The sequence below is a fragment of the Chinchilla lanigera genome, unplaced genomic scaffold (genome assembly GCF_000276665.1).
Source record: "Chinchilla lanigera isolate Chin_1 unplaced genomic scaffold, ChiLan1.0 scaffold00096, whole genome shotgun sequence".
Lineage (NCBI taxonomy): Eukaryota > Metazoa > Chordata > Mammalia > Rodentia > Chinchillidae > Chinchilla > Chinchilla lanigera.
The window spans coordinates 4,224,334-4,237,552 of record NW_004955497.1 but is presented as its reverse complement, the minus strand read 5'-3'; the positions used below and the strand labels follow the sequence as shown (position 1 = coordinate 4,237,552).

At 55.2% G+C, this 13,219-nt stretch overlaps 1 protein-coding gene across 1 annotated transcript in view; it reads left to right on the top strand.

The window, feature by feature from the left end:
• Positions 1 to 13,179, top strand: part of Spata13 (spermatogenesis associated 13) — a gene marked incomplete in the record, with an annotated part of 82,962 nt that extends 69,783 nt beyond the window's left edge. Inside the window, 5 exon segments of the mRNA XM_013505480.1 lie at positions 519 to 751; positions 3,882 to 4,011; positions 6,277 to 6,649; positions 9,377 to 9,451; positions 9,672 to 13,179. Of these exon segments, the coding sequence (XP_013360934.1) occupies positions 519 to 751; positions 3,882 to 4,011; positions 6,277 to 6,649; positions 9,377 to 9,451; positions 9,672 to 9,847 (987 nt within the window).
• Positions 13,180 to 13,219: the final 40 nt, after the last annotated feature.

The window sequence follows — 13,219 nt, the reverse complement described above, 5'->3', positions numbered from 1 at the left end:
GGAACAGCGCCCAAGGACAGGGCCTTGGAAGCGAGTTGCGCCCAGCCTTGGAGGGGAGGGGGCCGCGCACAACCCTGGCAGGCAGGAGGGGAGACGTGGCCCCAGGCTCGAAAGGGCAGATGGCCTCCACTTAGAGGCGACAGGGTGACAGCTATGGAAGCCAGGCCGCCGGGGAGACCGTGGGAGGAGGTGGAGGCCCGAGTGAGTTCCGAGTGAAAGGGGGCGGGCTGAGGCCCGGCCTCTGAGCAGCACCTCCCTCCTCTGCTGCTTCAGGTCGGAGCTGGCGGAGTCAGGGTGGTGGGGCACGCACCTCCTCGTGCCCCACGCCCCCCCTGGGGGGGGGCAGAGAACCCGGTGATCACACCTGAGCCCACGCTCGTGCCGCTCCCTTAGTGCGTGTGTGACAGCGTGGGCAAGTAGCGTGTCCCTGTCCAGCTGTGGAGCATGCCCTGCGCCCCAGGAGCTCCCCTGGGGCGGTCCAGCGCCCTGAGGCCTGACAGAGCGGGTTTCCCTTCCAGCAAGAGGGCTTTGCCATCTACTCTGAGTACTGCAACAACCACCCCGGCGCCTGCGTGGAGCTCTCCAACCTCATGAAGCAGGGCAAGTACAGGCACTTCTTCGAGGCCTGCCGCCTGCTGCAGCAGATGATCGACATCGCCCTGGACGGCTTCCTCCTCACGCCCGTGCAGAAGATCTGCAAGTACCCGCTGCAGCTGGCCGAGCTGCTCAAGTACACCACTCCGGAGCACAGGTGAGGCGGTGGCCTCGGGGAGGCGGGCGGGGCCTCCATGGCAAGCACTGCCCTCCAGCTCTGGGCAGAAACTTCCCCGTCTACAGCACTTGCGATCGTCACCTCCTGAAGTGCACTGTCTGCAGAGACTGTACAGCAGCCTCTAAGAGATGAGGACACGGGCGTGTTGCCACACACCTGTCCTCCCAGCGCTTGGGAGACTTGGGAGACTGAGGCCGGAGGGGTTCAAGGACAGCATGGACTGAGTAGCGAGACCATGTCTCACCCCTCCGACCGCCAAAAGAAAAGACAGGAAGCGTGTCGTTAGAATAGTTTCCTCCTCTACGGAGGGGTTAGCTTCCAAAACTCGCAGTGTCCCGCGAAATTGCACGTGCAGACAGTGCAGGTTTGACGACTGGGTGCTGGTCCTGCGACTGGGTTGTCAGGTGAGTTAGTTGCTAAATGAGGAGTCGCATACAGTGTGGACATTACCGTATGCGGGACAAAGAAATGGTCAAAGGAAGCTCCAACGTGAGGACCTCGTCTTTATCTGTGTAACCCTCACATGCAGCGCTGCACTGTATAAGAGAACATAAAACTGTAGTACTGTATATACAACCAGCAAAAATTACAGCACTGTATAAACAAGGTACTGTACCAGAAGAAGACATTGAGGCTGTCTAAACAAGAGGTGCAGAACTGTACCCAAAAAAGACAGGCTGTCAGTCTGAGTACAGGTGCTGAGTCCAAACAGTCATTAAACAGGAATGTCTGTCCTGCACTCTGCTTAGACTGTGTTTTTCCTGTGCATGCGTGCCTGTAATAAAGTTTAACTTAGGAATTAGTCACAGTGAGAGACTGGGAACGGTAACTCATAATGCCATAGAACAGTTCTAACAAGGTGCGCTAATGAGCACTTTGAAAGCATGAATTACTTCTAGAATTTCCCGTTCAGTGTTTTCAAACTACGGATGACCGTGGGGAAGAGAGGCCACAGGAGCCGAGGCTGGGCGGGGCGGCTGCTGTGCCGGGAGGGGTGCCGCGGGGGCGCTCTGTGCCCTCGTGCCCTGCGCCTCCGTGGAGAGGCCGGCCTAGAGAGGAGCCTCCGCAGCGGGCTGCGGGAGTAAGAGCAGGCTGCGGAGCCACGGACCCCGCACGGGCTTCGCTTAAGCAGTCAGGGCCGAGAAGATAGCCGCAGGGTGTCCGCTGCAACAGATGGGAGGAAAAGCTCGCGCTCGCCTCCTCCCCGTTCTCCCTCCCTCCCTCCCTTCCTTCCTCCTCCCCTCCCTTCTTTCCTTCCTTCTTTCCTTCCTTCCTTTCTCTGTCCTTCTCTGCCTCCGTGTCTCTGATAGAAAAATCAGAAAACATTCTGTGGAAAAAATTAGAGAAGTCAAAATTTTTGTAGACATTTTTTTAAAAGAATCACGCTAAGGAGCCAGAGGAAAAACAAAAGAGAATGCCATGTTCCCGCCAGCTTGCGCCTCGGTGGGTCAGGGCTTCCCGGCAGCGAGGCCCGTGAGCTGGGCCTGTGGAGAACGTCAGAGGGGACTCCTGAGCGATTCGGGCGGTGTAGCGCGCTCCAGGACGGAGCGTGGCAGCCAGAGCGCCGTACGCCGCTTGACGGTGATTTTCCTCTGTGGGCCATTGTTTGCTGTGAGCACCGTGCAGATTTTGGCTATTTCATAAGCTAATAATAATTTTAAAGGAAATGACAAAAGGCGCATTTCCTTGCCTTACATAAAACAACAAAAATGTCAAAAAGCCTTACATTCTTCTCATTTTTAGGATCATACCAAAAGTCTTATTTTGCTTTTTCTTCATAGCTGGAGGCTCCTGCAGGTTTTTGCTTCCATTATTCTGAGCCATTCCCCATGTATCATTTTTGTAGACATTTTTGTAGACATTCCCCATGTATCATTTCCTTTCTGTTCTGCTTCTCTGTGAGGAAGCTGTCATCTAAAGACATCAGGGTCTGCTAGGTGCAGCCATGCGGGGGCCCCCCAGGAGCCAGGGACAGCTGTATGTGGCAGCCAGACCCCAACATCCGCTTCCAAGCCCGCCTCCACCTGTGCAGGAAGGTTTTGATTGCGGCCACCCACCTCTGCATGCCCCTGTCCCACGTGTCGCTATAGGAAAGTAAAACATGGGGGCTGGGGATTGAGCTCAGCGGCACAGCGCCTGCCTGGCAAGTGCGAGGTCGTGAGTTCAATTCCCGGTACTGGAAAAAAACCAAAAACACAAAACAGAAAAAGAAAGTAAAACGTTAGCCTGTTGTAAGCCGGATGACTGGCGTCCATCTCCCCCGATTACTAATGCTGAGCAAAACACTTTCAGACACTGTGTTCTAACCTGTGTGTGGATAAGAATGACGGTTTCAGTTTTTTCAAAATTTGTGAGGCCAGAGGCCTGCTGGGGAATTTATTTTTTCTTTTTTTTTTTTTTTTTTTTTGAGACAGGGTCTTGCTTATTCACTTCACATTGGCCTTGAACTCACTATGTAGCCCAGGCTGGCCTCAAGTTCACAGTGATCCTCCTGTCTCGGCCTCCTGAGTGCTAGGATTACAGGCCTGCACCACTGCACCCATCTTGGGGAGAACTTGTTACTTTAATTTGACTGCGGTGTCCCTAAAGCCCTAGAAATGAAGGGCTGTTGGGAAGGCAGATGACCTCGTAGCAGAGATATAGCTCCCCACTTCAGACCGTGTGGTTCCTGTCCTCTTGTGCCCCTTCCCGAGCAGCGTGAACAGAGAGTCTCGGTATAGACACTCTTGAAATGAATAGTGATTTTTAAAGTACTTCATATAGCAAAACTGGTCACGGCAGAATCAGAGCAATAATAACTGTTCTTTCTATGTTAGCAGAAATATGCCATAGTCACCATGACTAAGGCTTCGTTCCTTATGCCACCGCTTTCATTCATTGTGGGATCTGGAAGAGGAATGAAAACATCCTCGTTCCAAAGCATTCAGAATGGCATTCTGTCAGCTCCCAGCCTCTGCAGACTGCAGTCTGTTCGCAGGGAAACAAGGAAAGGACACAGTGGCTGCTGCTGAGATGCTGCTCTGCCTAGACCAGCCGTAGACGCGGCAGGGTCTGAGGGTGTTACCACAAGTTGTGTGTTACGTGATCGAAATGACCCCTTGTGTTGCAGTGATTACAGCGATATAAAGGCAGCGTACGAGGCCATGAAGAACGTAGCCTGTCTCATCAACGAGCGCAAGCGCAAGCTGGAGAGCATCAACAAGATTGCGCAGTGGCAGGTGTCCATCGTCGGCTGGGAGGTGAGCTCCGCGCGCACACGCGCGCACACACACACACACACACACACACTCAGGTGCGCTTCGCCCCACGGTGACATCCTTTACTGTCCTGTTAGGGGGCTGTGTGTTCTGGGGCATCTTGCTCAGTGGAGCGGTCCCCTACTCGCTGCCCCACCCAGAAGGTGCCCCGTCATGAGCGCCCTGCTTAGCCTCCGTCTCCGCTCACCTGGAGAACCCGCTCCCCGGAGGCATGGGCTGTGCTGTGTACAGCCGTGGGGCACACGAGTGTGTCCTGATGGGCTGCTGGGCACAGAAGGGGTGGTCGTTTTCCCAGGCTTATCTACCTAGAAAGTGGCAGGGCTGAGTTTATTTTTTTATTAAAATTTTTTCACTATTTTTTTTTGTTTTTTTTTTTTTTGAGAGAGGGTCTCACAATGCAGCTTAGGCTGGCCTTGAACTCACTTTGTAGCCCAGGCTGGCCTCAAACTCACAGTGATCCTCCTGCCTCAGCCTCCCCAGTGCTGGGATCACAGGGGTGCGCCACCACACCTGGCCTTTTTTTTTTCCAATTTTATTGGTACATTTTAGGTATGCATAATGACAAGACTCGTCCTAGGCAGTTCGTACCTATACGTGTATCTTGCTGTTTCTTTTTTCCCATTCCCCTGTCCTCCCTTCAGTCTCTCTTCCCCCTCCGTATTTACAAAAGTTTGGTTTCGATTTTTCTTTTCATTTTCTCTTTTTTTTGGTCCCCTCTTGCCTTCCTGCCCCCATTGTTCACTTGCTTATTTGAACGTTTTCTTCCCGTTCCCGATAACTATTACACATTGTGGGCCTTACTTGAAGTTCCAGTCCTCACACCGGGGAGGCGGTGTGACGTTCATGTCCCTCTCGTGTCCCTTGAGCGTGGCCCCAAGCACATCCAGTGTACCTAGAAGCATCCCAGGCTCGCCCTTTGTGGCAGCGCAGTGCTCCATTACATGAAAAGCCCGCCTCTTCCTGATCCATTCATCAGCTGGTGGACATTTGGGCTGTTGCCGAGGGGTAGCTAAGAACAAGCTAATGCCTTGTCGTTAGTTTGGTTTGCTTTGCTTTGCTGTTGATTTTTTGGGCCGTGTAGTTCAGGCTGGCTCTGAACTCACTGTATAGCCCCGTCTGGCCTTAGACTCTCTGTGATCCTGCTGCTTCAGCCTCCAGAGTGCTGAGATCACAGGTGTGCACCACCACACCCAGCTTCATACTGGGTTTTTGGACTAAGTAAACCTTTTTCCAGTATGGGGCCTGAACTCAGGGCCTTCAAACTTAGCTGCATCCCCAGATCTTTTTAATTCTTGAGACAGGGCCCCGCTGAGTTGCCCCGGTTTGTACCGCTTCTGCCTCCTTCCCCGACCACAGGCAAGCACCCCTGTGCTGGTGCAAACAGGGACGTGGTCCTGCGCCCACTGCAGGGCAGACCTGACGCTCAGAGGATTCGGAGTTTGGAGTGAGAGGTCGGAACTGTAACGAAGTAGATTAGAGCAGTGAGAGTTGCAGAGAAATGCTTATATTTCAAGCACGTGGCCGGCCACTGGAGCATGCCTGGCCCTCAGAGGTCCCTGGGCCTCACGCCCTCATTCCGTAAGCGAGGAATCCAGGGCACAGTGGCTGCAGGCAGGTGGACAGAAGGACCATTTCAGAGTCCGGCCTTTTTTGACTCCCAAGAATACTGTTTATGACCGGGATTAAAACCGAATAAAATCTTACAAACAAAGTCTGCAAGGTAGCACTGGGTGAAGCCAGTGGAAATTCTGTAAGTCCGTTTTCTTTCCCATCCTGGACTCTGACATTTACGGGTGATTTTCCCCTCAGAAGTTTGCTAGTTTGTGGCTGGCGGTTTGCTACCTGGCCTTTGGTTTTCTGCACTGTACACCGGTTGTTATCCGGGATCCACCGCATGCCTGACGCACAGGCTGGCCGTGGCGCTCTGTCCCCGTGCAGTGAAGCCCCCACATGTCCTTCCTCTTGGACAGTCAGCCTGGGCCAGCTGCCGGCGCAGATCTTGGCTGGATTTCATTCAGGTAGCACCCTTTCGGCATAGGTGTGGGAAGAACGACGCTCGGGTAAATGAAGCACTGTAACATCCTCCCACTGTGTAGCAAGGAGACCGGGAAACTGGGTTAGGAGAGGGCCTGGGGCCTTGTCCCCCTGTGCTGTGAGGCCGGCAGTGAGCAGTGTCAAGCCACAGGAAGACCCAAAAGAGCCTGTCGGGGTCCCTGCTGTGTCTACACCGTGTTTCCATCTTCCCAGGGCCACAACATTCTGGACCGGAGCTCAGAGCTGATCCACTCCGGAGAGCTGACCTGCATCACCAAGCAAGGCAAGAGCCAGCAGAGGACGTTCTTCCTGTTCGACCACCAGCTGGTGTCCTGCAAGAAGGACCTGCTGCGCCGGGACATGCTGTACTACAAGGGCCGCGTGGACATGGACCGGGTGGAGGTCGTGGACGTGGAGGACGGGCGGGACCCGGACTGGAACCTCAGCGTGAGAAACGCCTTCAAGCTGCTCAGCAGGAGCACGGACGAGGTGCACCTGCTCTGTGCCCGGAAGCAGGAGGACAAGGCCAGGTGGCTCCAGGCCTGCGCAGACGAGAGGCGGCAGGTGCAAGAGGACCGGGAGATGGGTGAGCGTCCTGGGGCCTCGGGCCCCTCTCAGCTCCTCTGCTTCTTTGCCCTCTCTTCCAGCCTGTGTGCTGGTCTGCTCCCTGCCCTCCCCATCCAAGCTGAACCCCAGCACTGGGCTGGAGAGAAAGGTCTGCAGACCCTAAGTCCTCCTCGCCTCGCGTGTCAGCCTAGAACAGGTGCAGGCCCGCAGGCAGCATTGCTGAGCGTTTCCTTGCGCGGTTACCCTGCTGCACGTTCCTAGAGATGGTCCCTGAACCCCGGGGCACAGTGACTCCTAGCACTCCCGCCACACGAGGGGAAGTGAGCCTCGGGCCGGCCCACGCTCACAGCAGGCCCCGGGGGCGCTGAGACCAGTTCCGTGCAGGCGGAGACGGAGCCTGGCCACAGGAGCGCAGGTGACTGTGGCGGCTTCCCCTTTGTGGAGCCCTTCCGGTCCTCCTGGCCGCCTCCATCGTGCAGACCCAGCTGTGTGATTCCCACCCTCATCCATGGAGCTCGCAACCCTGCAGCAGATACCACCGGCAACAGTGTCACTCTCCGGGTCACACCCGGGCAGCCTGAGCACCCCCAGTCTGAAAACCCAAGTCCCAGGTGCGGCCCGGACATGGCGGTGCCTGCACAGCTGTCACCCCAGCCCTGAGGAGCCCGAGGCAGGAGGCCAACCGGACGGCAGTGCGCCTCTTCCGTAACAGACAGGGAAAAGCAGCTCCAAAGTCAGAAACGTCCTGAGCACCAAAGTGATGCCAGAGGTGGAAAAGTCCACATCTGAGCTCATGGGCAGACGGGGCCCAGTCCCAATGTGGGCATGCAAAAAATGCAGGGTGACACTCCCTACAGGCTACATGTGTAAGGTGCGCATGGGGCGTAGGTAAATTTGGTGTTGAATTTGGGTACAGTCCCCGAGGTGCGTTATGTTCCTGCCAGTGTCGCAGAATCTTTAGGAGACTGAAGCTGCCATGCACACACACAGTGGCAGCACCCACGTCCCGAAGCCCGAGCTCCACGCCCCACGCCCCACAGTAGGGCTGTAAGCACAGACCTCAAGGTAGGTGTCAGCGCAGCAGGGCCCGGGGCCTCATGGACAAGAGGGAGGAGAAATTCTGGTCTCGCCAGGCGTCGTGGGGCACCCCTGTAATCCAGTGCTCCAGAGGCTGAGGCAGGGGGATCACCGTGAATTCGAGGGCAGCTTGAGCTACATAGTGAGTTCAAGGCCAATCTGGATTACACAGCAAGACCCTGTCTCCAAGACAAAACAAAACAAAACAAAATAAAGGAAATACTGGTGTCTGTACCCTGAGCCAGCCCAGACCGTGGAGGAGCAGCCCGGCCCCATCCCCAGGCACAGGGGAGGACTGAGGGAGACAGGAGACCAGGAGGTGGCCGTCTTCTCCGCCCCGCCTGGAACCGGCCACCGGCTCGAGGCAGCCAGTGGGGTTTGCTCTCGGCCCCCAGGTCAGGCTAGCTGGCCGTCAGAGCGTGTGTGTCCTCCGAGGGCTTCTCCAGGGACAGGACATGGGCCTCCCCTCCCAGGGCACTGGGCGCCCGGTGTCCTTTAACCAAGAGGACAGCCAACGCGGCTCCGCCGTCCACTGGCAGCCGGCATTGGGCCCTGTTGGAATAGGCTCATTGCCCTGCCCTGTGTGTGGTTTTTCAGATAGGTGCAGAGGCCAGTGCTTAAAATGCAAATGACACCCACAAAATCCCAGTTGTCCCTGTCACAGCGCGCTGGTTGGTGCAAGTCCTGGAGTCACTTGTCAGTGGAATGATTGGGCTCTGAGACCCTGCAATTGTGTTGACTCTTACACGGGAATTTTCCACTCTGCCCCTCAGCGGGATCGGGGGAAGGAATGCCACTGTGTGCCCTTCTGCTGGGTGCTGTTTCCTGTAGCGGGTACAGATAGCTAGAGCCAGTGAGTATGGGCCAGGGCCGGCCCCGCCCTCGCCTGCAGGGTGCCCGCCTGGCAGCCCAGCTGCGTGTGGGCGGACCCAGAGCCGGCCACTGAGCCGGGCCTGAGCACGCCCGGGGAAGTCTGCGCTCAGTTCTGCGTGTGAGCCCGGCAAGAGCCTCTGGACCCCCGGGGGCAGCTGTTTGCCGTGCGAAGGAGCAGTGGCCGGGGCGGGGGCTGGGTCCCGGCCTGACCGAGGTGGAGTGCGTGCCCGCCTCCAGGAGGGCGCGTCCCGCTGAGGCAGGGCTGGCACAGAGGCCAGCGCGGCTGTTGCCCAGGGTTCCCAAGGCTGCCCGTGCCCGCCCAGCTCACACAGTGTAGATGTGGGCAGCAGGTACCCTGCCCGTCTGTGGTGGAACCCGACGGGGGTTCCGGACACACCAGGCAGGTGGGGTCCACTACGGGCCAGCTCCCCAGGCCTGAGGCAGTGCCTGCCTTCGGGCGCTCACCGCACATCTGGGGGCAGATGTGAGCGCCTGCCCTGCGCCCCCTCGCCTCCAGCCTGGGACTGCAGGGCCGTCCTTAGGGTGCCCTGTGTGCTCGCCCAGGTGTGGCCGCCCCCAGGAAGTCTGCGCGTTGTCACTGAAGCACCCGGCTTCCCTCCCGCGGTGTCTGGCTTTGCGGGGAAGCTGCGGGCCCCTTCAGACGGGCCTGCCCTGCCCCTGCCCCTGCGGCCTTCCGCCCCCGGCGCGCCTCGTGCGCACGGCGACACTCTGTGCGGGCTCGGGCTTCAGTCTCGTCCTGGGCTCTCAACAGAGACCACTTTTTTTCTCACTGCAGGGATGGAAATCTCAGAAAGCCAGAAGAAGCTCGCCATGTTAAACGCTCAGAAGGCAAGGCAGGGAAAGTCCAAAGGTAAGCTTTGGGGGCGGCCTCTATCAGTCTGTCTGTCTGTCTACCTAATCTGTCCGTACGCTAGTCATCGTAAAGGAAGCGGGGAAGCCCGGAGTCGTTAGGTTCGGTCCCCAGCAGCACACGTGCACGTCAAGGAACAGCGCGCACTCGGAGCCCGGGCGCTGCTCCCTGCGCGGTTCCGGCGTGACCCTCACGTTCTGTCTTCCTCCTCCTGCGCCAGGCTACGGCAGCTGCCCCGCCGCCCCTCTGCCCCAGGGCCTGCACCCGCTGCACCAGCGCCACGTCACGGTGCCCACCAGCGTCCCCCAGCAGCAGGTCTTTGCCCTGGCGGAGCCCAAGCAGAAGCCCTCGCTCTTCTGGCACACCTTCCACAAGCTTGCCCCTTTCCGGAAGTGAGCCAGAGTGCACCCCCGACCCGAGGGAGGGCGGCGCCGCCTCGTCCTTCAGCCTGCGGTGCAGGGACTGCCTTGGGCCGGGTGCTGGAACTGCTCTTCGGGTATCAGTGAAGGAGAGAAGGAGACCCACTCTCCTGAGACCCAGCTGCCTTCCCAGGAGGAGGAGGAGGTCAGGACACACAAGCGGCATCTGAGATGCGCCCAGCGGCCGGCACTTGGGAGCCCCCGTCATGCTGCACCGGGAGCCTCGCGGGTGACGAGACAAGCGCGCCCGTGCTGTGGTTCTCCTGTCACAACTGAGGGGCTTGCAGCTCACACAGCCGTGACGTAAACGCTCGCTTCCTGTCATTCGTGACACCGTTGGGGACATTCCTAGATCTTAGCGTCCCGTGGGGCTCCTCAGTGGTTCCTGACGTCCCCACTGATGGAAATTCAAAGATGGGGCTTTTCTCAATGAAATTACAGTCGCAGAGCAGGTGTGCGCCCCGGGAATTCGAAACCGCCTTTGTCACAGAAGCCCTTGACAGCAGCACGTGACTGCGCCAGCCTGGCACACAGCAGATTTCTGAAGAGTCGTTCTCTGTGGAAGAGACCCTAACAAAACGCCGAGACGCAGCGAGAGCGGTGTTGTGTAAGGAAGCCACACGAGCCGGTACTGCAGACAGTACTCTCCTTCGTCCGTACTGTGAAGTGTGACAAAGATACCGTCTAACCGCGTCTGGAAAAGACAGGCTCTGGTCTTGCTCTGCTCAGGGCACTGGCCGGGGGACCCTGCGTTACACATTTGTGGACAAAAGAAGTTCACTTTTCTGTGCCAGCCTTGCAAAGGGGTTTTCGTTTTGTTTTGCTGTTTTTCTTCCTCGTAGGCCCACGCTTGAGAGTAAACAAGTGTAACAGTGTCGGAGACAAAGCTGTTGACTTCACAGGTGTGGGGTCTGTCCTGGGGTCTCTGCAGCCCCTTCCCCTGAATCCAGAACTGTTACTGAAGGAGGTGACATCATGCATTAAGAAAACATCATCCTGGACCCCTCTTCAGGGCATCGTGTGGCCCTCCAGGCCCCTGTGAGCAGCTGTGCAGCCCTTACTGAGGCTGCATTTCCGGCAGGGTGCGTGGCCCTGGGGCTAACAGCGCCCGGGTGGCCTCTCTGGGCTTGCCCACCGCAGGCCCTAAGACAGTAGTGGTGCTGTGGCTTTCTGTACAGAAGCAGGAGAGTGTGTGCGTCCGTGTGTGTGTGTGTGTGTGTGTGTGTGTGTGTGTGTGTGTTTCAGTTACATTTATATAACTGACGTTTTTACTAACAAAATGTAATGATATATTTTGGAAACTACTTAACATGCTTTTCATTGCTAAATAGACTTGTTCGTTTGTACAGTAATTTTGAACAGTTTTTTTTAAACTGTAATATAAAAAGTTGCTTTAAGGAAGTACAGAGCATTACTTGTTTATGTTACACGTTCAGTGAGGACTCGGGAGAGTCCCTCGCAGAACTTCCATTTGCTATTATTTACTAACGGACAATGAAGAACTGCTTTCAGCCTCGTGAGCAGATGAGTGTACTTTCCAGCTGAGCCCGCCCTGCTGCTTCCCACCTACCTCCATGGACTTCCTAACAGAGAATCGCACGCAAAGACATACTTTTGTTAAGCTCAGTTCAAGACCCAGGGTTGCTCTAGTCAGATTTATGCAGTGTGAGGATCAGTCGATCAAATACCTGTCCTCGGTAGATCCTACTTGGGTTTTCAAGCAATTTTGAAAACTGCTGACATATTTTTTTGAAGGATAGAACATGTTTTGAATTCGTGAAAGTCTGTGTCTGGCTTGGGTTCCAGGTGCCAGAGTTCTGCACAGACTGCAGTCCTCGTGTTCTCTTTTTCAGTTTGCCAGAGCTCCTGCTTGATAGAAGTTGCATCTTCCCCTTGGAAGTAAGCAGCGAAGAGCCCTCCACTGGGATTGTGTGTGAATTCCATTGGGAGTTGCCACCCTGCCCTCCCCCTGGGCCAAACAAAAAGATGACATAACATTTTGATGAATTTCATTTGTTCTTCAGTGGTTGCAATTTTGTGAGCTCTGTTGAGACAGTTGCAATGGCCTTGGGTCAAAAGCACCATCTCAGTTCTGCCCAGAACCTAGAATGTACGCCAGCTGTGGAGCAGGCTCTAAGCAGCCATAAAACCCGTGTAAAAAATCGCGGAGAAGTAACGTTCCTGTCCCTGGCACTAGAAAGAGGTGGCAAGCAGTTTGCCCGAGCTTTCCTGGGACACTTGACGTGGCTTGTTTTCGTTAGGTCTGCTTTTTGTCGCGGGCCCATCTGATTCGATTCCTGAAAATAGGCCGCCACCATCAAAAGCCATTTGTAAATACTGTGCCTTCTTACACCCGCTCCATGAAGGTTGCGTGCCACACTGCACTTCGCCATTGTCTTTACACAAAGCAAAGGTGCACTTCACTCGAAATTCAGTTCACAACAGAAATCATCTGTACAAGTGTGCCGGGGAGCCAGCAGCCTGCCGGGTAGAAATCTCTGCATGACCGAGTTACGGACATGCCTCAGCTGTGTTTCCTCGATGGACTAGGGCGTCGGATTGCCCAGGCTGAGGGCGGGGTTTCTGTTCATTGTTCCATTGCGGAGAGGAGTGTCCCTCAGCGGACCGTGCCAGCAAGGATGCATCAAGGGCTTTCTGGTGGTTTGCACGCTGGACTCGCTTCTGGGTTAAACAAACAAAGTTTCCCATATAATACACTTAACCTACAAACAGCTCTCTGTTGAAATGTACTTGGCCAATGCTATTTGTTTTCAGGGTGCAGTGAACTTGGAGTTCAAAAGACTTTGGGAAAAAATAAGTGGAAACTTTCTTCCAGCTGGTCTTGGAGGAAAAAAAGAAAACGCTTCCGTATTTTATGTCAGCTTACTTGGCTCCAGCATACTTTGCACTGCTGCTTTTAGTGAGGTCATAGACGTTAACATTTGTATTGAGAAAACACTTTGAATGATCCTGTAATTTAATAATTGTTCTTTAGGGGGGTTGTATTAGCACCCAGTGTGGTTTCTCATCTACCGTGCAAAGCTTTTGGTAACCTTTTAACTTGTGCCCATAAAGGTGATGTCATCTGTGTAAATCAGGTGACACTTGTGAGCTTGGCTTTCTCAGCTGAAGTACGGTCCATAAGATTGCTGTAACTTCATATGTATTTTTGTTGAATGCTTTTTTTGTACAAAAAAAAAAAAAATTATTTACAATGTCATTTGAATGATTTCTTGTAAATGCTGTGAATCTATATTTGTTTTGTACCTGTATATTAAAATTAATTTGCAATAAATTTCTAGTAATGCATTTGCGTAGCTGCAGCCCCAGTCCTGGACCTGCTAGTTTA